This window comes from Pongo pygmaeus, chromosome 9 (genome assembly GCF_028885625.2).
Source record: "Pongo pygmaeus isolate AG05252 chromosome 9, NHGRI_mPonPyg2-v2.0_pri, whole genome shotgun sequence".
Taxonomy (NCBI): domain Eukaryota; kingdom Metazoa; phylum Chordata; class Mammalia; order Primates; family Hominidae; genus Pongo; species Pongo pygmaeus.
The window spans coordinates 46,845,378-46,873,217 of NC_072382.2; the positions used below are offsets into that span (position 1 = coordinate 46,845,378).

General features: G+C 44.2%; 1 protein-coding gene across 1 annotated transcript in view; it reads right to left on the bottom strand.

Moving 5' to 3' along the window:
- Window positions 1-1,557: 1,557 nt before the first annotated feature.
- LOC129007858 (sodium- and chloride-dependent glycine transporter 2-like) overlaps window positions 1,558-27,840 on the bottom strand; it is a 46,636-nt gene continuing 20,353 nt past the window's right edge. The window contains exons 6-13 of the mRNA XM_054439167.2: window positions 27,186-27,289; window positions 24,431-24,555; window positions 18,789-18,901; window positions 17,904-18,035; window positions 16,656-16,755; window positions 8,126-8,226; window positions 3,291-3,458; window positions 1,558-1,714 (exon numbers count right to left, since the gene is read on the bottom strand). Of these exons, the coding sequence (XP_054295142.1) occupies window positions 1,670-1,714; window positions 3,291-3,458; window positions 8,126-8,226; window positions 16,656-16,755; window positions 17,904-18,035; window positions 18,789-18,901; window positions 24,431-24,555; window positions 27,186-27,289 (888 nt within the window). The 3' untranslated portion in view covers window positions 1,558-1,669. The remainder of the gene's footprint in view (window positions 1,715-3,290; window positions 3,459-8,125; window positions 8,227-16,655; window positions 16,756-17,903; window positions 18,036-18,788; window positions 18,902-24,430; window positions 24,556-27,185; window positions 27,290-27,840) is intronic.

Below are 27,840 nucleotides of genomic sequence, written 5' to 3' on the forward strand. Positions count from 1 at the left end.
ACAGCTTACAGAAAGACATTTAGAGAAGAAACACAGGATCTTGACATTGAACCATGGTGCTAAATATCATGTAGAAACGAGCATGGAGCTCTACTATGAACGTACAAAATGGGGCACAACTTATATGATGGCTTCTTGGGCAGAGGTGGAGGAAATTACCAAAAGAACTCACAAATGTGGTTATTTAAAAAAAAAAAAAAGACAGTTGAGGGAAGAAAACTGATAGTTCAATCAAAGTCACAATGTGCAGACTGTAGCATCTGAGTTAGTGGTAACTGGAGATTGCTGATCCAAATGAAGGAAACAGATCCCCAGTGGTGACTGGAAATATAAACTTAACCACCTCAGTGGTGTCCAAATTGAATGGTCTTGTCTTACATCCAAAACATTTTCTGACCACTGCTGACTCTCTGAAAAGAAAAACCTGTCTTGAACTTTGTGTGTCTGAACAAGATCACTACATTGCTCAGTTCTGTTCAAGTCCAAATTAAGTCTTGTAATTCAGCCATTCTGTATATGCCTTACTGGCACCCCCCATGCCATCACACAGTGGATACCTCTCTATTGACCAAACCACACACACCTACGAGTGCTCACCTAACTGATCCTCCTCTGCAGGGTAAAACGTGTGGTCAGGGGACCAACCTGACCAGAAACAGTCACCAGGGGCACAGGCAAACAGCGCTTCAGGTGGTCTGTGTAGCTCTTTACTACACCATGTGACACTATGCCTACTTTTCTACATAATCACTCTCATGTGTGGATGTGAACCAAGATGTAGGAAGAAAGATGAAGAAAAATGGGAGGAGAGCTATGGAAAACATTAGGAGGAGGCAGAGAGGAAAAACAGGATCAAATCTGGACCATCCCACACCACTGGACTAGCACTGAGTGCCCAGTTCCAAATCCTTCACTGGCAGTTTGAGTCCCAAGGAAGAGGTTCCCAAGGGGTCGATCATGTTCTTGTAACGCTCCCCACGGTGTTGAGCTAAGAATGGGCCCCAGTCCGGCTGTGGTGAGCACACCAACTTCAGCCTCTGCAAAGAAGCCAAAGACAGACATGGTCACAGAAGTAATGCACCTTCCCCACCTGGGGAGGACCCACCCATCCCCAAACTGCTTATGACCACTTTGACCAGAGTTCTTGCTTGAGCCAAGAGGCCCTCTATGAAGAGAGGCAGTTAGGAAGATAAGCGTTCATTAATTAATTAGGTCAGAGACATTAAAGAGGACACTTAGTTTGGTTCACTTGAAATTATTTACATCACCCTGCAAGCAATATTGCAATTGCTCTGTGTTTGCCTTGCACAAGATTAATAGAGGATAAAGGGCCCAGATTTTAATTATACATTTTTTCCCTCCAAATGAAGAGAATCCACAAGCTTCTCTCTTCACTGCCAAACACAGTCTGCAAAAGACATGTGCTTGATTACTTTTGTTCTGTAGTCTCAACAGTGGATTGCTACATCTAAATAATTGGATTTTGTTTAGCATATTTCCCAGAAGGATATAAATGACCAGAGGAAAAAAAAAATCCAACCCCAAAGATACATCACCAAGAGTGAGCAAAGATTTTAATTATCTGTTGACAAAATACACGCTTCTGACTTGGTTCAGCAGTGTAGGTTCTTGCAGGCAAGCTAAAAATAATAGGAATGTCTCTAATCCTTCAGCTGAAATTTTTATGGAAAACAGAACTTGACTGGAACATTTTCTAGAAAAAGGAAAGAAAACATATTTCTGACTAAGAGGGAACAATTATATGTTTATTACCTTTTAAAGTGAAGCTGGTACTTACAGCTGTTAGTTTAATCTCTCCTTAATCATCAGTTTGCAACCTTTGTGTCCCAAATCCACCGTAATAAATTTATATAGCCAACTCAATCAGTTTAGAGATTTTTAGCCTAAGACAAAAGTGGCAGAGGCCAAACCAGGTTCTATTCAGAGGGAAAGAGATTTCTGGGTCAGTTGGTGGGGAGGCTTATGTGGGGCAGGAGTGAACCATCTCTGGAAGCCCATGGGGCCAGTCACTTACCTCATTTACCTCAAGGGAATAACAGAATTTCCTGAGGTTGGAAACTAGAATACAGCTGCAGTAAAAAGATTCCTATACCTCCTTTTGCTAATTCTGTCTCCACCGTTAGTCCAATGAAGACAAAAGCTACCTCCCCACCCAGTGGACTTTTGCGTTGTGCACATACCACATGCCTGATTCCCATCCTCTGTCTCCCCTCCAGAGCCTCAATGGGATAACCCAGAGGCCTGCTCCTTCTTCATTCCTTTTTCAACCCATCAGACCAACAGCAAATGCCAAACTGTTCTTCTCTGCCTTCTATCACCTGAATCTAGTCCAGTGCTTCACTAACGGGGGAGCTTGTTAAACTGTAGATTCCAGGGTCCCATTTCCCCAAGACTCTGGTTCAGTAGGAGTCTTCTGCCTGGATTCTGATCATGTGCATTTCCAACAAGTTCTCAGGTGAGAAGGATGCTGCTGGTCTCTGGAGCAAACCCTAAGTAGCCCTGATTTAGTCCAAAATGCCAGATTCCTGGATCCTCAAGACCGAGGCAGGGCTGAGTGATTCCTAGCACACCTGAGCAAGCGACTCCTCATAAATAACAAAAGCCTGACCACACTTCACTGGTGGCACAAGAGGCAGTTCCCTTCCCATTCACTCAGGAGTGACAGTGGGGATTCTTCACACTAGAGATGGGAATTGGGTCCAGCAAGGGATCAATTGACAAAGAAAGACAAGTCTCACCTCATACCAGCCAGGTCCTGAAATTCTCACTACATTCTATGGGAACAGTGACATTTTAATCAGCTGAGACCCTCAACCATCCCTAACAGAGGCACAACAGGAGGGGGTAGTGATTTTAAGTTTAATGGTAATAGATGTTTGGGAAGAAGGCTTAGACAGAGAGGAGCATCAGGGAAGGGGGAATCTGATGTGTGGTTAAAAACAAAACACTGAGATTTAAGCTGTGGATGAGGGAAAAGGAGGAGGAAACTCCAGGAAAGAGGAGACCCTCCGATCATTTATTCCCCAGAGCTGTCACCACACTGAGGACTAGCATAATAACAGTTCTGCTTGCAGATTGGCTGAGCCCTTCCATTAGAGGAATCATACATAATAAAAATGGGTTTAACAGAAACAGTGGCAACTGTAATCGCTTCATCACCAAGTCTCCCTCTTGAATAAGTTTACCGAATCTTTTGTTTTTTAACATGCAGAGCTTTTATGGGCTTTCCCTTGGGAGGAATTGGGAGGGAAAGAAGTAGACAAAATTACCTCAATAAATCTTCCAGGGGCCAGATGCATTTTTATCACAAACATAATCGGGATCCAGATGACGGAACAGGCGAGCATTAGCCATCCGAGCACCATGGACCAGTTAGGATAGCGGTAAGAGCCATAGGTCATGGGCTCCCACTGGTAAAAGCTGAAACAAAGGATAAACTGGAAAGATAAAAGTGACACACGTTAGGGTGGTGGTGTGAATTATTCAAGCACTCAACACTATTAAACCCCTGTTATGAGTTTGATGTTTTCGTCTCTATTATTTTATACCCACGAAAGAGTAGTATTATTAATCCATTTTTCAGATGAAGAAACTAAATTTCAAAGAGATGGAAATTATATATTCTGAGCTGCTGACTCTGCATTTGCCAAACCATGGGAGTGGAGTAATATGTGTGCATGTGTATACAGACAGACAGAGAAGACAAGTTTAAAGGATATATACCAAGGTGACAAGTAGGCAGAGGTGGGCAGGGGTGATAGTGGGTGTTTTTAAGTAGGAGCTGTCTGTACTTACTTTTCCTTTTTCTTTTTGAGACAGAGTCTCACTCTGTCACCCAGGTTGGAGTGCAATGGTGTGATCACGGCTACTGCAACCTGCCCCTCCCAGGTTCAAGCGATTCTCCTGCCCCAGCCTCCCAAATAGCTGGGATTACAGGCATATGCCGCCACACCCAGCTAATTTTTGTATTTTTAGTAGAGACGGGATTTACCATGTTGGCCAGGCTGATCTCAAACTCCTGATCTCAGGTGATCTGCCCACCTCGGCCTCCTAAAGTATTGAGATTACAGGTGTGAGCCACCGCGCCCAGCCTGTATTTTCTATAATGGGTAATAATCAAGCTTTTGTTATAAGAAAGAAACCGAGGCCAGGTGCAATGGCTCACACCTGTAATCCCAGCACTTAGGGAGGCTGAGGCGGTGGATCACCTGAGGTCAGGAGTTTGAGACCAGCCTAGCCAACATGGTCAAACCCCATCTTGACTAAAAATATAAAAATTAGCCAGGCATGGTGGCACGCGCCTGTAATCTCAGCTACTTGGGAGGCTGAGGCAGGAAAATTGCTTGAACCTGGGAGGCAGAGGCTGCAGTGAGCCGAGATCATGCCACTGCACCCCAGCCTGGGCAATAGGGCGCGTCTTGGTCTCAAGAAAAAGGGAAGGGCATAGGAGGGGAGGGGGAGAGGAGAGGAGGGGAGAGGGCAAGAGGGGTGGGGGGTGGAGGGAAGGGAATGGCAGGGGAGGGGAAACCCATTAGGTTTATGTATTCTTACTTTTAAAAAATTGAATCTACTTTGCTTTCTTCTGGAATGAGGAATGGCCCACATCCAGGAGCTGCCTCTAATGCTGGCTGAGTAAGACCCAGAGTAGTCCCCAGGCAGTGACTGAGCTGGAAGCTTGGTCCTATAATAAGCTGTGGGACAAACAGAAGGGATGCACAGCTCCCCTTAAATGACTCAATGAGAACAGGCGTCATCACCAAGTGGTGAGCCGTGAGCCCAGAGACCAGCAGGCTAATCTTGGCCCAACCACTAATTAGCTGAGGGACCTTTATGTCCCAGACTTCCCTGCTATAAAATGGATATATCTCACTCTGTGTATACCACACAGGGGTCTTCTGGAAATGATAGTTTGGTATTTACCCATGAGTCCCCCCCTTGATTTTAAGAGAGGTCATGATGTGTTTTCTGCCCATTGACTCCTATCACTGCACACACGGGCTAGCAACAGCCGTGAGAACCCTCTGAAGACTTGGCCAGTGCAGCTAAAGAGAAAGAAAGGAATTCAAGTGCTGAAAATAGAGGCATCTTTAAAAAGTGGAGCCAAGGTTCTAACTTCTCTACTCAAGCCTTTGGGGGAAAATTTCCCTGAAAAGTGTATGGCTCCCTGTATTCACCCTGCCTGTAGCAACATCAGCCTAGAATAATGTACCCATGTAAGTCCTCTCCTCCTCTCCCCACCCCTCTCTTCCTAACTTAAACAACAAAATAACTGCCCAAAAGTGACTGGAAGGAATTTTACCAGGAAAGATAATGTATGAAAGTGTTTTAGAAAAGTGTGAAGTGCTAGATGGATGTAAGGCATCTGTATTATTGCCACAAAGCCCAGGCAGCTGGGGCAAGTGATTATTTCAGTACAACAATAATTCAATATATTGATTCAAAGCAACATGAGCCCAAAGACAACTGCTGGAAAAAAGTCTTCTATGGAAAGAGATGTCTACTCTAGGCCCCTTTTTAAACATTTGTCCCTAGAGTTATAAGCTTTATTAACCAGAGTATTGGAAGTATGGCCTAATGTAATTATGGTAAGCTGCTCCATTTCATTTACTATATAAATAGCAATACATCTGCTTATGTGCATGCATAACTCAGTAACGTGATCCAACTATGTATACAATAATTGCATGGAGAATATTTATAGCTCTATAAATCCATGAAGGCATATATAAAAATGATCAATTTCATTTTAGGGGCTCCAGAGTAATTTAAACCCATAATCTTAGCCTATTGCAGCACACCACAAATATCCATTTTATAGAAGCGCAAATGGCAAAAAATAAGTGTTGGGCTTGGTCCTCCGACACTCATTTCCAGTTGCACAAATATCATATCGAATTTACCTGTGCAAATTTGTCCTTTGCCATAAATTTCCCTCTGCCAAGTTAACTTTGATGAAACCCTGTCCTTGGCTGGGACTGGCCATGATAGGTAATAATTTAGCCACTGAGTCAGGTACGCCCTGACCTTTTTGTGACGGCAGCCAAAGAAAGTGCTGGAGGGAGACTCATCAGTTGACAATGATGATGGAATTGACCCCTTCTCATTGTCCCTAGTTCCCAGCCAACACAGAAGGGGAATCTGGTTCAGGATGTTTTCTGGGACCTCTCCACAACTTTCTGGCATAAGATTTATATTAGTAACTAAGTAAAGCACAACATAGTTGAGGAACTTTCTCAAAAAACAGCAAGTCCGTAAAATTCCTCTTCTCTGACATTCTGCTCACAAAAATGATTAGAACTATTTTAATCCAAACTGGCCAAACTCAAAGATGAAAGTACTAGGTTTTTAGAAATAATATATAGGTATTGGCTTGAAGCTTAGACAGTCCTGGATTCAATTCTTGGCTTTGTCACCTCCAAATCTAGTGGCCTTGGGCAAGTTCCTTGACCTTGCCAAGCCTCAGTGCACACATGTGTGAAATGAGAGAGGAATCACCCAGCAGGCAAAGTGGTCCTAAGCTTTAGAAACAATGCTTATAAAGTGTCTGCCTAATATAGACCACAACAAATAGCAGCGCTGATTATTACTATGTGAGATGTTGTTCCAGAGTATAATAAAATCCTCTGAAGCACAGTATCTTTTGGGGTGGGAAGAAAAGCAAGAGAGAATCTAGAACATGTTCTAACTTTGATTTTAGCCAAGCATAAATCATGAGTGGTAGGACCCAGGGAAGAGGGCAAGCGCAGTAGAGATGGGAACACCGGAGGCCTGCGAGTCTGTCTGTTCGCAGATGTTCTCTTCCCACCGATTAGGTAAATTCAAGTTCTTCATATACATTCCAGTCCTGAATTCAAGAGATAGAAAGCCTACCCTTTTCAACTCCTATGCCCCAAATCTGGTGGGACTTTTCAGACAAATTGCAGACTCTAAAATATAGGTACAGATGTCAGCCTCAGTATGATGTTCGCATCAACGCAGAGGGAGATCAATGCTGAACGATTTTTCTGTCTACATTTCTAGCTTTTCAGAAAGAAATTGAGATGTTTTGATTAAAACTCATTTATGAAGGAAGGGGAGAGAGGGAGGGAAGGAAAGAAGAAAGAAAGAAAAAAATGCATTCCCTTTGCAATTATGCTTTCATCCTGTCTTGCTTTCCTTTAGCGAAACTGGGACCACGTGTTAATAGTAAAACAAAGGTCTTAATCTGGTTTCTAGTGCCACCTACTGGATCCAGTGGGAATTACAGCCAACATCCTCCAGCGTTCCCAAAATTACACCTGTACAAGCCACAGAGGAGGATGGGGAAAAATCTCTGTCAATTGCTGTGTTTGCAGTGTGAAGTGGGGCAAAGCTGGCAGCTTATAGCACAATAACAAAGGTGACAAAATGAGAATGTAAGTCCCTGAACTGCAGATTTTCTGAAATGTGAAAGGCTCTGATCTTTAAGAAGGTGAATGTCAGATGATCCCAAAATGTCATCATCCCACTTGAAGATGACAAAGTAGTTCTCAAAAGCAATAAAAATTAGCATAAAAGTTTAATGCTATATTAGTTGTAGAGCAGCTGTGTTGAACAGTGATTAAGAGCATGAATTCTAGAGCCAGACCGCCTAAGTTCAAATCCAAGCTGTTGATAATTATTAGATGTACAAGGCAAGGCAAGTCACACCAACTCTGGGCTTCCGTTTCCTCATCTGTAAAGTGGAGATAATTATAATGCCAATCTTGAGGAGCTGCTGTGAGGGAGAGATGAGGCTATACATAGGGAGCACTGTGAACAAAGCCTACAGCATGGTTAGCACGTGGAAAACGTGACTGTGATTGTAATCCATTATTAGTACATAAAGCAGACTGATATAATGGGAAATGTGCCATAGGGGTTCTCCAAAGACCTGTGCATGAGTCCCAGCTCTGCACCTGACCTGCTAAGCACCTTTAGGCAAGTCTTTTCAACTCTCTGAACTTCAGTTTTCTCATTTGGAAGACAGACCAGCACCCAACCTACCAGCTCCCAGGCTTACACGCAGGCACGCACTGTTCAAATGTAAAACACCACATACGTATGCAAGGTGCTATCTGCACAAGAAAACATGCAAAATCCTTACAGTTAAAATGGTTGGGGTTACAAATGCCCAGCAGACTTTCCAGAAGATGTTAGGCTGGAATCCAATCATCATCTCTATATCTTCACAGAATCGTTGCAAGCCTGCAAATAGACAAGCAGAGAACAGGTATAAGGCACAGTAGCAGGAAGGTGAGGTGGGGGCAGGGCAGGCACTAGAGCCCCTCACTCAAGCACCATTGGCTAGGGCTGGCCCCAGCCCGGTATCAACATGACCTCTATTAAGCAGGGAACCATCAGATAAATGACTCGCTGCCAGGAAGATTAAGGCAAATTGAACACTTAAATAGATATTAAATATGCTCTGTGGTGATGTTCAAAAATGTCAGCCCACGGTGACATCTAAAAAGCTTAGTTCCAGCCTGGCCCAGGCTCTCAGCATTGCCACAACCTGACATCTCACATGTGCAGCTGTTTTCTGAGGTGCTTAGTGACAACTCTGGCAAAACCAGTGAAGATTGTGGTCAATAAGCAGAGCATATTCTGAAAGCCTTGGAATTTAGAGAGAAAATCACTGCACACTGGCTTTTATCCCCCACCCTCCCAAGGACACTCTTCCAATGAGTCATTTATCTTTGTGCCATGCAAGATGATAATCGCACACAAAAACCAACGTAAATTCCAAGTGTCCATCACCCACTTTGTTGGAACTCAAAGGACTGCTGTCTTCTTTGTCATTCATCAACCTCACTAAAGTAAAAACAGAGGAGAGATGATTACTCTCATGGCCCTAGACAACCGCCATCCCTGCACCCTCTTGGTTTAGGAAGGTTTTTAAAACCACTCCTCAAAAGAAAAAGGCATTGACAAATATTTTAGAACTGGGCAGTTTCTTGCATTCTTTTCCGACCTCATCAGAAGTGTGGCCTTCCCGGAACTGTGGAACTAAGATGTTGAATGGACCTGTACGGTCTCCAAGTTCAAGCTCCTTCATAGTCAGCAGCTCTGATTTCAATATGGCCTCAGCTTAAAAACTCATCATTCCGGCCGGGCGCGGTGGCTCACGCCTGTAATCCCAGCACTTTGGGAGGCCGAGGTGGGCGGATCACGAGGTCAGGAGATCGAGACCATTCTGTCTAACACGGTGAAACCCCGTCTTTACTAAAAATACAAAAACGCTGGGCGTCGTGGCGGGCCCCTATAGTCCCAGCTACTCGGGAGGCCGAGGCAGGAGAATGGCGTGAACCCGGGAGACGGAGCTTGTAGTGAGCCGAGATCGCGCCACTGCACTCCAGCCTGGGCGACAGAGCGAGACTCCGTCTCAAAAAAAAACCTCATCATTCCTTCATCCTCCATCATTTTCGTGAAAAGTGGGTACCTGCAGGTCAAGAGGGACTTACCAACATGTCCTCCCATCAAGAATACTCCTTGCGCATTTTCAGGCCTTCTTTCTAGACCTTGGTCCCTTGCTCCTCCTGTTCTCAGGATTTCCCAGCCTCCTCAGATTTCTGGGTCTTTTGCCCTGAGCTCCACGAAAGCAGATGAATTCAGTCTCTGGGTGTTCCTCTTCCTGCCTTCACTGGCCACCTCTCCCCCTTCTGCCATCACCTCCCTGGCCACCACCTGTCTGATCAGTGTCCCCCACCACCCCCACCTCAGTCCCCACTTATCCTTCCTGGTCCTGTATTTTCAGTGCCTGCCTTCTGCTACTTGGAAGTGGGGAAGGATGGATGTGATGAGAGAAGACAATCTCTTGCTGGGCTAGAAAACAGAGACTGGAGTTTTCCTTCTGCAGAATGGAATAGTTCAATTCAGACCCTTAAAAAATGGCCCCGCTGGGCCGGGCCTGGTGGCTCTAGCCTGTAATCCCAGCATTTTGGGAGGCGGAGGCGGGTGGATCACTTGAGAGCAGGAGTTCGAGATCAGCCTGGCCAACTTGGTGAAACCCCATCTCTACTCCCCAGTAGCTGGGACTACAGGCGCCCGCCACGATGCCCAGCGTTTTTGTATTTTTAGTAGAGACGGGGTTTCACCATGTTAGACAGGATGGTCTCGATCTCCTGACCTCGTGATCCACCCACCTCAGCCTCCCAAAGTGCTGGGATTACAGGCGTGAGCCACCGCGCCCGGCCGGAATGATGAGTTTTTAAGCTGAGGCCATATTGAAATCAGCTGGGCTGGGCATGGTGATGCATGCCTGTAATCCCAGCTATTTGGGAGCCCGAGGCAGGAGAATCGTTTGAACCCGGGAGGCGGAGGTTGCAGTGAGCCAAGATCGCACCATTGCACTCCAGTCTGGGCAACCAGAGCAAAACTCTGTCTCAAAAAAAAAAAAAGAAAAAGAAAAAAATGGCCCTACTAATGTTCTATATCTTGATTTGGGTGCTGGTTACATTGGGGTGAAAATTCATTGAGCTGCACGCTGTTGTGCAGAAAAGGGAACCCTAGTACACTGTTGGTAGGAATGTAAATTAGTACAGCCACTATGGAAAACATTATGGATGTTCCTCTGAAAACTAAAAATAGCATTACCATATGATCCAACAATCCAACTACTGGGTGTATATCCAAAGGATGTGACATCAGTATGTCTAAAAGATATCTGCGCTCATGTTTATTGCAGCATCAGTGGAATCAACATAAGTGTGCATCAACTGATGCATGGATAAAGATGTGGTGTACATACACAATGGTGTACCATTCAGCCTTTTAAAAGAGAGGAAATGATGTCATAAGTGATAACATGGATGAACCTGGAGGACATTATGCGAAGTAAAATAAGCCAGGCACAGAAAGACAAACACTGCGTGTTCTCACTTATGTGTGGAATCTAAAAAAAAAATTGAACACATAGAAGGAGACAGCAGAATGGTAGTTACCAGAGGTTGGGGAATGGGGAAAATGGGGAGATGTTGGTCAAGGATACAGTGTTTCACTTAGACAGGAGGAATAAATAATAAGTATTTGAAGTGATAGAAATGTCAATTAGCTTGATTCAATCCTTCCACATTGTATAACACATATTATAGCATCACTTTTGTACCTCGCAAATATATACCACTATAACTTGTCAGTATCTAATAAAAAATACATAAATGAAAAATATATCATGTATGTACATTGTACTTCAATCTTAAAATTAACCCAAAAAACTCCACTCCAGACACCACTACCAAAATAATGGATCCTGAGACCCTTCACAGCCCTCCGTTCCTGACATTTGCTTTTACTTCCTACCAAGCTCAGACTGAGAATGTCAGCCACCCCTCATGGAGAGCAAGTCTTCAGACCCCTGACAACAGCCATCATGGAGGGCCGCCAAGCCTCAGGGCTGCTGTAGAGGAGCCTGTACTGGGAAAAGTATGAGGACTCATCCAAGGCAACTTTTCCCAGCTCACTCTAAAATGCCTTAGGTTGCAGCTGAGCTTCCTGCTCTACTTTAAGGCAAGTCTGACAGCGGTCAGTCACAAACATGGTACAGTGGAAAGAGCACTGGACTGGGAGTTAAGGTCCAAGAGTTGATCCCCAGTTCTGCTACTGACTCACTGTGTGACCTTAGGTGAAACAGTCTTCCTGCCCAAGCTGTTGTTGATTGGGGAGACTGAGCTGAATGAGCTCTTAAGGCTTTTCCGGAGAGGTCAATCCATGACACAAGGACACTCCAGGTTGCTTTCTTGGGTCTACAGGCAAGAACTGAATGCTTTGAGCAGCTGACCCGATCATCTTTGGATTTGTTAGTCTCCTTTAGTTTTTATTATACACCTTCAAATGAGTGGCCTCTGACCACTAGGCCTTCTGAGCATAAGTGAGGGGAGAGAATAAAATAAATAGAAGTCAAAGCTGAGGCCCTCAAAAATATATATAAAGCACCAACAGCAGGCCTCAGTTTTTTTTCTTAAAAAAAAAAAAAAAGAGATTCTAGAAATTTCTATTATTAGCATCAATCCTGTTGCCATGTTGTTCCCCTTCATGAAACCATCCCCAAGAGGTGGTGGCATGTGGCTTGACTGGGGACACCAATATGATAGGGCTCAAGGTTAGACCTAAGGAATACACATAAGCAGCCTCCTGTAAGAGGAGGGGGTCATGGTAAAAGTGCTCAAGCTCCCCAAGAGGGGATAAAGAGCTGGACCCCAAGCTGTAGGAAGGGGTGGATCATGGGTGCTCAGTTTTCAGCAAGAGATAACTTAATGAAGAGGAGCAGTCCCGGGACCAAGAGTGAAAAGGCTTTGGTTCCAGGGCCAGTTTGGACCCTGGAAAGACATTTCCCCTGTCACACAACCCTCCTGCACCGTGCCCATTCCTGAGTCAAGCTCTCCAGTTCCTCCAGCCTCTGCCTCACTCCCAGCACCCAGGCCTTGGCCCACATCCGAGTCCCCACCTGAGTCCTTCACTGAGTCAACAGCTATTTTCATCTTAGGCCTCTGTTTATATGGCTTCCTCTGACTGCTTTCTCATTTCCCCTAATCCACATCCATCTTGCCTTCAAGGCCTAACTCATGATAAAGGAACTGTTCATGGAGCCTTGAGCATGGGCAAGAGGGACTTGCCTGCTGCATGACCTCAAGCCTGGAGGGATAAGAGACCAAGTAGTCAGGTCCCAAAAGGGCTCTGAGCAGCTGATTCTCAAAAATGAGTCTGAATTAGCAGAAAAACAGCAGGGGGAAAAAAAGGTGGTGAACTCATGGCTATTATTTTAGACTCAAACAGATATGAGGCTCAGAAATCAGTCCATGACAAACTGCATACGACCAAAAGATCCTGAACTGAGATGTCAAGGACTTGCTTCAACCAGTTAATCACTTTCCCCCATGCACCTTTGTGGCTTTTGCCTCTCTAAACCACACCTGTGCCCTTGGTCTGGCTATTGTTCATGGGGGCTGCTCTCCCTCCTGGGTGGCCAGGTGTGGTTCCTCTCTGAGCACAGAGATCTGTGTGCTCAGAGAGGAACCATACCTGGTTTAATGCTCTCAAGCTACCATATTGAAATTCATATTTTTTTTTAACAAGGGACTCTATATTTTCATTTAGTACTATGTCCCACAAATTATGTCTCCAGTCTTGTGTATACTTTTGGACAAGTAAATCCCCAAGTTATTCTTTTGTAGTTAATGTGAAGGGCCCTCAGCTTAACACTCCCTAAGTCCCAGTGTTTATTTATTTTATATTATTTTTTCTCTGAGATGCCACCTCCAAGGATTTTCTGACTACTCTGACCCTCCATTATCTCTGGGCAGCAAAAGGGCTCACAGCCAGGGATGCACAGTTAGCACTGTCCTTCTCCTCAGTGTCTTAAGTGTGTGTGTTCTTCCTTGGGAGCTAGTTGGCAAGTTTCATGAATATAGGACATTATCCCATGCTCTCCACATTCTTAAGAGCCCACATGACATACTCACACACATTTACCTGTGTGAGTTATTAATGAGCTAAAGCATTCCTAAAGTTTACTGAGTACCAGCAAATGGAGCTAGGAAACACTGCACCCTGAAATTGGTGGTGTATACCATGACGTTTCAGATAAAAACGTAAGGGAAAATGGAGCTCAGGGAGGGGGCTCATAGAGAAATAAATTAAGCTTGAATTTGTAGATTTCAGGGGGACACTTTATTTTTGTTGTTTTGGGGATTTTTTTTGTACTTTAAAAAATCGTGCTGAGTTCAGCCATAAGGATGGGCAAGAACTGAAAACAGATAGTCCATCAAGCAAAAGCCATTGCCTGCTGTGAATCTAACATTTCCCACAAGAATGTGGAGAGAGGCCATCTGGGGGGTGGGATGTGAAAAAAGTAACTGACTGACATGGAAAACAGATCAAGACCACTCCACATTGAGGTTTGGGAAATACACAATGGAGAGCCAGGCAGTTAGCAAGCAGAAGACCTTGGTAGTGGCTGTTCAATCACATTGTTCCTCCAGCCAAAAGGCCCCTGTACTGGCTCCAGAAAAAATGCAAATCATTTTTTCAAAATGACTCTGCTTAGATAAAAGTCTGCTAAAGGGACCACTTCTACACAAAACTCAGGGAGTTATACTTTTAAACCTGGATACCTCGAAGCCAGCTATTGGCCACTGAGGCATGTTGATTTGAGAACGTCAAACAACTGTTTCAATCTAATAAATAAAACTTGAAAATTGTCCCTACAATATTTCAAATGTTTGGATGATATCCTCTAGAATGTAGAGATTATTAGAAACAAGAAGAAAACACAAATCTCTTCAATTCAGTGGCGTATTTTTTTTAATTCTGGCTATGAAGGTAGTACATCAAGTGAGTCAGGTTCGTTTTAACCCTTCACAGGTTTATGTTCTACTATTTTAAATGAACCCTGCACTGGTTTGGGGCCTCATCATCTCAATAAAGAATACACTGTCTTCTGGGATATAAGTTACAGATTTGTGCAGGTTTTTTTTGTTTTGTTTTGTTTTGTTTTTACCTTAGTCATGTTAGCTTATTTTTCTTCTTGAGATTCACTTCTTAGAATTCCATCCAGATCTAAATCAGAGGCGCACACCCACATCAGACACTGCAGAAGTCAGGTTCAACCTGAGCGCAGCACAGAGTCAACCTGATTCTGGAGGCAAGCCCAACACCAGCACTCTTACTTAGAAACCAGGGGATTCTCTGGGTGGTCCCAAGGAAAATTAAGATAGCCCAGAGACTAAAGCACACAGGATTTATTTTTTCCTTCAGAACAAAGAAAACTATGACTAGATTTGTATGGGGATGGGAGGAAGGCTATTTATTTAATTCCTAAAAACAGAAATATTAAGAGGTTTCTATTTTAATGATGTTTTAAACCATCCTGAACAGCCCTGTTTTATAGGGAAGAACTGTGCAAACGTGCCCTTTGTGGCAATCAGCAGTTAGGGTACAGGTACAAACAGAGGATGTAAATGAGATAGTTACTTGCACTTGGGCCAGTGCTGTAAATAAAGTGCTTTCCTGACTTTACCAACTGATCATCTAGTGACCTCAGCTTACATGTGGACCCATGAGGGGCTGAGTTGCCAAAGAAGGACCTTGGGGGCTTCTTCTTGCCTCTCCTGGCAAGGTCTTTTGTTTCTGGGCACAAAGTTAAGATTCACTGTGGTGGATTTCACTGGGTTTCTACCACTCTCTGCTCAGGTAAAAAACACTGTGAAGCCTCACCCTAACTCCGACAGCAGGTCTTCAATCACTGCAGGATCTAGGCTGTCTTATCAGCCAAAAGTGCCGGCAGCTTGGTCTCTGATCTCACCAGGACAGCTGGCATGCCTGCCCACCTCTCTTGCCAGGAACTAAACTCTCCGTGCAGTGGGAATGTGATCTCTAGTCTGAGACAAATTCCCCTTCTACCAATGCCCAAAATTGACTGCAGGTATCATCCTGTTTCTGGAGTACCAGAAAGTTTCTTTTTTCCACCTTGATTCCCACTCCACCACCTTTATTTTAATGAGTTTTCCAAAAAAACAAGAAGCTGTTAAGCACCTGTTGGGTGGAGGCTAACAATTACACTAAAAATAAGATGCTAATAATGAGGATACCTGGAGGTTAGGATGAGCTTTGCTGGGCCCCCAGTTTAAAGACCAGAGCTCTGCAGATCCCTTTGGCCTAGACCCCTCTTCCTTTGGGCTCCAGATGGTACATTTGTCCCTCGAGCATATCCTGCATTCCAAATAATATCTTGCACTTCCTTTTAGCTTAGAATATGTTGCTGTCTCTTTCGGGATCTGAAGTACAGTTAGATAGTCTGAACTGGAAATGTTCGTCTTCCTGATATTTGCTATGGTGGCCTTATATATATATTAGTGAGGCCTCAGCACAGTTCTGAGCAGGCTTCCAAGCGGAAAGAAGTCAGTAGGGCCTTGAATCAAATAGGACTTTCTTGAACTGACCGACAGTGCATACAAGGACCAGGAGATACCCTTGAAACCCCAAGGACAAACACCTCCACACAAAGGGCAAAGATGGCATCTAACAGCTCACCATTTCTGTTCTTGATAATGTCCCCACTGATATGGCATGCCGGTTGCTATTGTGATAGCAGGAAGGATAAACTGTAAGTCAACTGGAAGTTTATTCCTGGAAAAATCTGAGATTGAGATATTGCATCACAGGCTCCTATGATGCTAATAAAGTTTCCTAAGGATCTGTGGGCTGAGTGGTCTCTGTTCTCACTACAGTACCCAGGGACCAGCTACAAAGTTACCCCTCAATTCAAGCTGCATGGGTATTGAATACCAGGAAATAATTTCATGCCTGCAAAGTAGCCTCCTCCTTCCTGATCTGGCCATTGTTCAAAAGCATTAACTGTTCACATGCCAGATCATACCCAAAGGGGTGTCCAAGTCCTAGGAATTTCTGACACAAAGATTTTTAAGTTTCACCTTCAGCCACCTCTTGTTTCCCTGTTAAATTTGGATCACAGTGGTCTTGAGGCAAGTTTGGAAACAAAAGTGCAGCTGTCTTAGGTTTTCTAAATAGTTGCAATTTAAGCCCTGGATTGTCTTATTAAGTATGGAAAATCTGCTTGCCATGAATGCCTTACCGACACTCAAGCTCTACTTCAGCAACAAGCACAGTGATTTCCTTACCATACACATAAGAGATCCCCACGAGCTCAAAAATGGCAATGATGACAAGGGCATAGGAGGCAGCATAGGTGTCCACAAGCTGAAACATGTAAATTCCACCCTAACAGGAGAGAGAAACAACCAATATCAAATGCGTCCTGAAGCCAGGCTGTCTCTTCCCACGTTTAACAGCCAGTTCTCTCAATCCTAAGAAGAGTCAGGTGCAAACAGCAGTCCATGCATCTCCCTCCTCTCAGTAGCAGTAACCTACACCTGGTCCAGCATGTAAGCTGGAGGCCTTGCTGAGTCAGCAAAGCAGTTCCTCAACAGGCTGCGAGCTAATCAATATAACAAGCACCAAAAAAAGCGATTTAACATCTTATTCTTGAAAGGCAAAGGTCAACGTCTGAAGTAGTATATGTGAAAGCAGCCAGATTGCTTTATTTTCGCTTTAAGCAATTGATCATTTCCACCTATGTATCTGCATTCGATTGACCCTCCGATGACCTTTAGGTGTCTCTGGGTATTTCTCACACCCACATGTATCTCTACCTCAATCTTTAAGTCTCCCTACAATAAATAAGGTGTAGAGACCTTCACATTCCAATCCATTATTTTACAGAAGAAATTACAGCCCTGAGTAGTTAACTTGCTCAAGGCCACAGAGACAACGAAAGCAATATATATACTGAGCGAGCTAACACAATTTACCAAGACACTCGGGACTGGAAGAAACTGAAGTGGCTGTTGACTCATACATGACAGTAATCATCAGAAATTGTACCTGATTGGTAAATAAAGATTTTTATGTATTCTGTTTTCTTTTTCCTAATTTTTTATTTACTTTTTAGAGGCAGGGTCCCATGATGTTGCCCAGGCAAGAGTATAGTGGCTATTCACAGATGCAATCAGAGCACACTGCAACCTTGAACTCCTGGCCTCAAGCAATCCTTCTGCCTCAGCCTCCCGAGTAGCTGGGACTAGAGACATGCGTCACTGCACCTATTTTCTTAAAGTAGGACACACCTGCCTTGTTGGCTCAATAAGGCTACATCTCAATTATGAAGATACTAGAAGCATCACTGGTAGCCAAGATGACATATTTCCCTCTGCAGTCAGAATCCCTAATGAACTGGTGCCGTCTACATGGAAATGGTAGTGATTTGCCTTTGATTATAAGGTCTGAGAGCTAAGGATTGAAGGACAGATAGCTATTGGCCCCCCACCCACCTGCCCCCACCCCAAGCCTGTGCCTAGGAGGCAGCTTACCTGAGTGATCATTGGAAAACCCATGATGAAGAAACAAATGCAGCAGCCCAGAGTAAACACTGGCTTGTGTGTGCGCAAGTACTTGGGAAACTCGTCTGAGATGGAGGTCACTATGGTCTCGATGGTGGCAAACTGGAACCGTGTCAGGAAATGAACATCTGAGTCAAATTGTACCACCCAGAAGGTACCCCCAAGCCCTTTGTATGTCCCATCCAGGAAAGTTGTATTTGTGTTAGGTTTGGTTTTTAGGATGGCATTCCCTCAATGGGTCTAAAAAGCCTCCTTGGGGTCCAACCCACAAGGGCAGCCAAGAGAACCCAAGCAGGATGTGAGCTTTAAAAATTGCACTTTCAACCCCCAGAGACTTGCATTCATATTCACCCATTAGGACAGTTTAAGTTTCACTTTGTATTCATGAGATATAAATTCCTCTCCTCCAGTTTACCTTTCATTTGCTCTTCTTTTTGAGGAAAACCCTCTTTGCACCCAAGGACTAAACTCTGAGCACCTGTCAGCATGATCTGTGGTTGTCTCAGCCCCACAGCAATTTCCCTAAAATTGACTTCACATTATTCTTTATCCAGCCCTACAGAATTTGCTTTGGCAAAATGACACAAAGGCAGGAAGTACACAGGCTAAAAGTTGCCACATAGAACGGAGGGAGAAGGAAGGAGAGAGGACGACTCTCTTGCACCATTACGTGAGCACCCAAAATACAAGGTGATCCTGAGCCCTACACAGGCACTTCAGCATCTCTAGATCTCTCAGGAGAAGCATTCAGACACCCCAAAGCCTACCCCTCTCCTGAAGGGTGAACCCAGGACCCAGGAGAGGGGGAGTCTTCAAGAGGAGCATGGGATAGAGACTGATGGGAAAGGGGCTCACCATAGTGTCAAGGCCAAGAGTGAGGAGCATCAGGAAAAAGATGATGGCCCAGAATGGAGAGAGAGGCAGCCTGGTTAAGGCTTCCGGGTAAACCACAAATGCAATGCCTGGCCCTGGAAGGAACAAGACAGATGATTGCAGGCAGGTCCTACTCAAGGCTGCTCTTCCCAGAGCCCAGAGGGCCTTCTCTCTGCTGAGATCCTCATTTATTACTTCTTATATGCTGCTTCCACTGTTGGTTATTTTTTACTCATCTCTATCCATTTCCTCAATTAGACCATAGGCTCCTTGAAAGGAAACACCAAGGGAATTAGGACAACAGCTAGGAGAACTCACAGGAGAGGCCTAAAAATAGTGTCTAAGCAGACACTCAGAGGCAACTCTACTGGACTCCACAGTTAGGCTGTGTACCATGTACATAGGATCTTTGTATTGGATGAATTAAAGGAAAATGTAATTAATTACCCTTTACAGCAGTAGTACTCAACCAGCAGTAATTTTGCAATATTTGGGATATTTGGCAATGTCTGCAGACATTTTTTATTCTCATGGGTGAGCTGGGGGTAGGGGTAGGATAACTACTGGCATCTAGTGGGTGGAGGCAAGGGATGCTGCTAAGCATCTTACAATGCACAAGAGAGCTTCTTGCCAAAAAAGAATTATCCTGTCTCAAATGTCAATAGTGCTAAGGTTTGAGAATCCCTGCTCTAAAAGTTGGAACATGACCAAAATAACATTATTTCTTTCTTTATTTAATTATTAAGTTCTGGGGTGCGTGTGCAGGATGTGCAGGTTTGTTACATAGGTAAACGTGTGTCATGGTGGTTTGCTGCACAGATCACCCCATCACCTAAGTATTAAGTCTGGCATGCATTAGTATTTCTTCCTTTAACTACCCTTTCTCCTACTTAGTCCTCCAGGAGAAAATATTCACATAAAATATGAATCTAACACTTTCAGGATCTTGCACTATTGGCATAAATGAGGCTACATCAGTCCTAGTAGTTAGTTGGGTTGGGGGGGCGGTGCATGAAACATCATGTAGGGGTTAAGAGGGTCCAGTCTCTAAGGGTCAGATCTGGTCCAAATCCAGATTCCATGACTTACCATCTGTGCAACCCTAGACAAGTTATTTAATTTCTGTAAGCCTCAATTTTGTCCATCTGTAAAATGGGGACAAAAATAGGACCTCACAAGGTGGTTACAATGAACAAATGAGAAAACGCAGGTAAAACACTGAGCCCAGTACCCCCTACATCATCAACACCCACAGAATATTATCTTCTATTATGAGTGGACTATGAACTTGGAAGTTAGCGGTTCTGATTCAGGTTTTCTCTAGAACACTTCATGTGGTCTTGGTGGGGATGTCTGAGCAGCAGTTTTCTCTGCTATCATAAAGCTCTGCCAGCCATTCTCCCTGCCTCACGGCCTCACTGGGAAGATTACTGTAATCAAAGGTGGCTAAAGACACAGCAGTTGTGAATTTCCCTGTAAGTAGAAAACTAAATGATAATGGGCAGAGACAAGTGAATGTGGGTGCCGGGATAATCCACAGCTAGCACACGTCCACAATCAGCAATCACAGCACCTAGAACGTTTATAACTCAAGCATAACAGCACTTTTTTAAACTGAAATTTATCAGGTTGTTAGTTCCTAATGTTGCCTAGGGCCTTGGTGTATTTAAAATATAAAGCCTCAAATGCCAGAGATACCCCTGCTTTACGCATTTATTGAACAGACTGTAGAGCCAGCCTCTGAAGGCTCCCTATGTGAACCGTAAAAGAAAAGTCTGTATTAAACTAAAGTTCAAAATAGGTCTCAAATGTAGAACAACAAGGAAGTCAGTTTAACGTTCTGGTGACAGTCAGGCCCATAAAGCCGACAAGAAGGTCTTGAATGGCCACTACCAGAGGACCTCAGCTGCTTACTTTAACAGGATTCTACCCTTTGGGCTTTATAGCTTTTTTACAGGAAATAAGTGATTTCAAAATATTCAGCCTGCTTCCATTTCAGTTGCCTCCCTAAAGCACCCAGGTGAAGGCATTATTTGCAAGCTAAATTACAGCAGACTTCACTTACCCAAGGCAGATGGGGAGCGGAGTCATCTAGAGAATAACATCATTAGATGTTTAAAAGAGTATATGGCACTCTGATGGAGGCCAAGTTCTGCCTCTCTCCTCTCCCACTGGGAGGCAGTAGAGCCCAGTGGCTGGAGTACAGGCTCTCTTCCTCATGGATTAAAAAACTGGCGGCCGGGTGCGGTGGCTCACGCCTGTAATCCCCACACTTTGGGAGGCCAAGGTGGGCAGATCACAAGGTCAGGAGTTCAAGACCAGCCTGGCCAATATGGCGAAACACAGTCTCTGCTAAAAATACAAAAATTAGCCGGGTGTGGTGGCGGGCACCTGTAGTCCCAGCTACTCAGGAGGCTGAAGCAGGAGAATGGCATGAACCCCGGGAGGCAGAAGTTGCAGTGAGCCAAGATGGCACCACTGCACTCCAGCTTGGGTGACAGAGCAAGACTCCATCTCAAAAAAAACAAAAAACAAAAAAACTGACTGCACCTCTTACTAGCCGAGGACTTAGGGGAGTCACTTGTTCTCTCTAGACAAACTTTAGTTTCTTTATCCACACAATGGAAATAGTAACAGTACCTACCTTTCTAGAGCTTCTGTGAAAATTGAATGCATCAACACAAGTAAAAAGCTTAGAACAATGCCTGGACATACTAGGAACTTGGAAAACATAGACCATTATTAGTCTTCTTATGGGAAGGGATCAAAGGGGCTCTGCATTTCAGTAACTTGAGCAGAGTCCCCAGAGATCCTACCATGAGAGCCTCCTTTATCCTAGAGTGCCACTAAAGACACAGCAAGGGGCTCTGGCCAGTGCAATGCATCAAGGCCCACAGCACAGCTTCGGTAGCCACTCTGCTGTGATAACTATTACAAATTGAATGAGCTCTCTGAGGATATGCCACCTGGACTTCTGTGCCTTTGGGCAGAAGGATTGGGATACAGGTGATAGACAGATGGCTGCATGGAAGTGGGATGTCAGTGCTGTTTGAGAATGCTCATTTTGATTAGTAAGGTGTCTGAACTATTAAGGGGCAAGGGAACCAAAGTAGTATTTCTAGTGCTCCGGTTAGCTGAGAGTTACCTATACCTGGGAATGCTAAATAAATATGCACATTTCTGCTTATCTACTCTGGTCTAACTCAGTCTTTCTGCTGTTGGATAAGCATCTTTGTTTGGCTTCAGGACAGATTCTGAATATGAGTCACCGCTCCATAGGTGGCAATGCATATGGTGGCGAGATGGCTCTGAAGGGCTAATTTTCCTGTAAGCTGCTTTTCTAGAGTAGTTCCCCGAGAACATGCCCCCTTCCCTATGCCTATCATAAAAGCAAAAGACAGCTTGGTCTCTTCACCAATCCCATCCTCAGCCCCTCAAAATTTTGATAAGACCAAGATTTAAGATGATCATTTTGGGCGAAATGCCTCTTTTAGAAGGGAGTGGTAAACTAAATCGATTAGTGTTAGGTCATTAAGGAGAACCTCTATTTGACTAAAGATCAAAACTTAGTTACAAAGTTGGGTCAGCAAAAATGTCCTGAATGTCTATATGCCACTGTTGCCCAGCAAGGAGGAAGTGGGGCTCAGGTTTAATGCAGGCCTGACCCCAAATCTCTGTCCTGTATTCTGCAGAGCCTCCATTATATCAAGGCAAGTAAGACAAGCCTTGATATAATGGCTTGTCATTATATCAAGACAAGACATATAAAAATACATCCAGGTTCAGATGAGCAGAAAAGCTTCCCCAGTGGGTCTGGGAGAAGATCTCATGGGCCCTCTCCTGTGGGAGATGAGGCCCACCATCCTTGTGCCAGAGACAAGTGTTAACACAACAGGTTAGAACCTGTTAGAAGTGCCCTTATCCTTGTTCAAATCAAAGGAAGTGAAAAAACACTGGAAAGGAGAAATTTCAGAGGAAAACATGGGCAATTTGTTGGCTGCATTTTACATACCAGATAAACAACATTCTATTTGAGTTTTTGCAATGTCTCCCCAGAAATCCATTTCCTGGAGCAGAAAAGAGTTCAGAATCATTTACTAACCTAGTCCACATCTCAGGATTCACAGTCTCTAGCAGGTTGGCCACTGGTTCCAAAAGAACTCAGTAATGTCACAAAAAGCAAAATGCCTAAGATCTTCTAGAGAATGGGACAGAACCTATCTGCTCCAACCACTCTGCTAGGAGGAAATTAGGTTACAGGACAGCTGGAAGTGACTGCAGTACCTCTAAGGACAAAACCCGTTTACCCTCTCACTTTCCCTCCCTGCCTCCCAGGGTATCTGAGAATTCTCAACCAGGGAGAGCCATTGCTTATCTCCTGGGGCCCCTCTAATTTAGTGCATTGCTGCGGAACCAAACACCCCTCAGGGTTTCACACTCTCTCCAGGGAGAGATAATTGCACCCCTGGAACGTGCTGGCTCTTTAACTCTTTGAGGCCCTGGTGCACCATCAGCATGAATTGGCGCAGTAATGAATTATCTATCCTTGGGGAGCCAGAAGAAATCTTAGTATTCAAAAAGGTGACATTTCCAGGGCTTAGTTCTCTCACCACATCTGAGCCATTATCTGAGAATTGCAGTCAGCTCCTTGAAGGAAGATAACTGCCCAGACAAGCCTCTCACAGGTACACCCCTTGGTTGTCCAGGGCCACAGTCATGCCCCACAGCATGAGGAACAGGACCAACACACTAGGCATCCCATAAATGTCTGAATTGAGAATGAGATCATAATGGTAAACAAAAGACACAATGAAATCCCTTGATCACTGAAACCTACTAAATATACAAATCCTTTGTGGAACCAGGCTGGGTGAAAATGAAGAGTTAAACTAAAATCTTGAATGCTCTCTCTGCAAAATGCTGTCCTAGTAATATGGATTAAATGAAATAAAAATGAAAGCTCTTTGTCAACTTGAAAGCACCACACAAATGTTAGCCATTAATAAAAAGATTATTTGGGTAGAGAGTACACATTTATTCCACATGCCTCTGCACCCACCCAGCATGATCCAACATTTCTACCCACTGGGGAAAAAAATTGCAGGTCTGCATTGCTAACTAAGCAGAAGGCCCTGAAAGCACATTTGACCTAACAATCAGAAAAGTGCTTTGTAAGGAAAATGCTCCTCTGAAGTCAGTTCTCTCACTAAGCCATGGTTTCGACAGGGCCTTCTGCAATGAATGTCATCCTACAGCAGCCTGTGCCCACATCAGCTCCTGAGGCAATGGTTTGCCTAATAAATTCTCTACTCATACCTAACAGGTGTAACCCTTACTTCTATAGACTGGAGCTAAATTAAGAGGGGCAAGGTAAGAGGAAGGAGAGGAGAGGAGAAGGAAAGAGGGCTTTTAAAGCAATCCCTCCAGTTAGAGTCCAGCCAGTTCTGACTCTGCAGTGAGCTTCCTACTTGAGCCTGCCTTGGTCCCTCTGTAAAGAAGGACCTGTTCTCCTCCACCCTCTAACCTGTTCCATAAGGCCAGCTTCCCAGCATAGTATAAATTAGGAGCTTGTGACATGAGCCTGAGACCTGCCCTGCAACAGCAGGTTAAAAACTGTCCTGTACCTTGGTCTGCCACATTCTCAATGTTGACTTTGCGTTCATTGGCCATGAAGCCGATAACGGAGAAGATGACAAAGCCGGCAAAGATGCTTGTGGCACTGTTGGTGCAGGTTACAATTAGAGTGTCCCTGGAAGGAAGAGACCAGAGTTTTCCATTAGGTGTGCTTGGTGAGTGGAAAGGGACAAGGGGAAGGATGCACAAATGTGTGCCCACGTGTTTGTCTGCACATGTGTAGGCGTATACATGTATGTTCATGTCCTAACCACAGGCTCCCTCAGGCTCATTTAAAAAGCACCAAAAGGCTCAAAAGATATCCCCTCATAGCCCTGATTCAGGGCCTCTGGGCCAAAGCTCTGACTCCACAATCTATATAAATGGGTCTCAACTCATCTGCTATGGTCTGAACCCCCCCATCTCAAATTCATTGGCTGAAACTTAATCTACAATTTGATAGTATTAAGAGGTGGGGGCTTTAGAAAAGTGATTAAGTCATGAAGACAGAGCCAACTCATGGGATTAGTGCCCTTATAAAACAGGCTGAACGGAGTGTGTCTGCCTCTTCCACCATATGAAGACACAGCAACAAGGTGCCATCTTGGAAACAGAGAGCAGCCCTCCAGACACTGAATATTCTGGCACCTTGAACTTGGACTTGCCAGCCTCCAGAACAGTGACCAATAAATTTCTGTTGTTTATAGCCAAAAGTCAGTTAAAGATACAAAAGTATAGCTAGATAGGAGAAATAAATTATAGTATTCTATAGCACTATAGGATGACTATATTAACAACCATCCCAGCCGGGCACGGTGGCTCATGCCTGTAATCCCAGCACTTTGGGAGGCCAAGGCAGGTGGATCACCTGAGGTCAGGAGTTCGAGACCAGCCTCACCAACATGGTGAAACCCTGTGTCTACTAAATACACACACACAAAAAAAAAATTAGCGGGGCATGGTGGCACATGCCCACAATCCCAGCTACTTGGGAGGCTGACACAGGAGAATTGCTTGAACCTGGGAGGTGGAGGTTGCAGTGAGCTGAGATTGGCCATCGCACTCCAGCCTGGGCAACAAGAGTGAAACTCCATCTCAAAAAAAACAAAAAAAATCATCCTATAGCACTATGAGATGACTATATTAACAACAATTTATTATATGTTTTCAAACAGCTAGAAGAATGAACTGTCAGTGTTTTCAACACAAAGAAATGATAAATGTTTGAGGTAGTAGATATGCTAATTACCCTGATTTGATCATTACACATTGTATACATGTACCGAAATATCATACTGTACTCCGTAAATATGCATAATTACTACGTGTCATTTAAAAATAATAAAAGCAAAAAATGTATAAAGAAAAAAATGTTACTCAGTCTGTGGCATTTTGTTAGACAATCTGAACAAACTAAGACATTATTCCAGGGGCAGAGGTAAATCTGTCCATCAGAACAGAAATTGAGGAGATCGGGCCTTAGTTGGCTCCAGGACAGGAACTGTGTGTGAGGGAAGAGAAGGAGTGGTAAGGTCAAATGACCCTAAAATGTGAGGGTAGCCTGGAGTTGGGACACACAGGGTTGAGAAGGACAAAGCGGCAGGGGAGGGAAGAGAGCCCAGTGTCTCTACCTTCATCGCAGAGCCCACTGCTGGTAAGATAGCCAGGTTTCCCAGCCTACCTTCAGTCATCCTAGATTCAAATGTGAGGTCACAGCTAGACGGGCTACACTGTAACCCAGGGCTACACTGAAATCCTGGTTCTCCTGCCTTTTAGTGGCATGACCTTGAGCAATCCACTTCCTTTCCACTCTGATTTGAAATGGTAGCAATGAGTCTATCTGTCATAGGCTGTTGGCCGGACAGAATGAGATGATACCTGTACTATGCACAGCCTAGCACAGAGCAAGTGTGCAGCAAATGATCCACCTTGTCTGACTCCTTAGTTTACTGATGAGGAAACTGAGGCCCAGGGAAAGGTAATGGACTAATTAATAGTGTGGGCCAGGATATGAATCTAGATTTTCAAGCTCTCAACCTGGGTTATTTCTGCCACACCACACAGCCTCATTTCTAATAAAGAAGATAGCAATGCTTCACCCTTTAATGGTGTTCAGACTAATTTGGGTCAATGGTTAATGAGCAGTTGTGACTAAAGAAGTTTAAATACCATAGTCTGTTACTCAAGGTCATTTTGAACTGAATTGTGTCTTCCTACCTCTCCCCTACCCCTACCAAATTCATATTTTGTCATCCTAATCCCTAGTATCTCAGAATGTGACTGTATTTGGAGATAGGGTCTTTAAAGAGGTAATTAAGTTAAATGAAGTCATTAGAGTGGTCCCTGATCCAATGTGACTGATACGACTGGGGTCTTTATAAGAAGAGGAGATTAGGTCACAGCCCCACACAGAGGGAAGACCATCTGAAGGCACAGTCCATTGTATCCACAGACTAGGTAGCTCACAAATGACTATCACAGAAGAACACAGCCGACTGCACAGTGACCTGCAGAGAAACTTGCTTCCATCCTATAAATAGCCACTGAGCCTCCACCATGTGTCAGAGCCAGGTATGTAAGTGAGGGTCCAGGCCTTCAGAAGATAGTGCCTAGGCCTTAGCAGGTGGTTTCTCCTAGGCCAGAAGCAAATCTTTAGCTCTCCCTAAGATGAAATGTGAGGATGTGGCCTCAGGTGTCTGATAACTCAGTCCATTCTTCTGTCCCACTCAACCAGCTATGCCCAGATCTTGTAGTACCTCTACATACCTGTAGCAGTTGTTGTGGAATTTGTTGTAAGAAGAGAGAGTGATCAGGCCTCCCCATGCAGCAGATAAAGAGAAGAAAATCTGAGTGGCAGCATCTTTCCACACCTGAGAGGCAAAAGGGAAAGAGATTCAAGATCCATGAAGGAGACTGGCCCCAGGGGAGAGGAGTCACACACCCAGTGCCATATCATGTTTCCAGGGGAAACATCAGGGACAAGATGACTCCTGACATCAACAGCAATGAGAACATAAATCACTTGTGCTGGAAACCAAAGGCATAGTAAGTTACCTGGGAGATTTTAACTTCCTCTATCAAAGGTGAGGAACTCAATAAACTACACTACATACCATGCTCATATGTTCTCTCCTGCAAAGCTAAACAGAAGGGAGAGTCCTGCCTTTAGGTCAATACACTCTCAGAAAATAATAATTTACAACAGAAAAATATAATAACGGATGCAAAATCAAAACCCTTTTTAACTGACATTTCTGCAGATTACAAGTGCTATTAAATTTCTGAAACTCTGTAGCCCCAATCTCAGTAAAGCAACCTCTATGCCGCTGCAGACTTTATAGTGTCACGTCCTACCTGCTATTAAGTGGAGACTTTCTGTTATGTGCAATCAAACTCAATCCTAGCTATGCATTCTTAACAC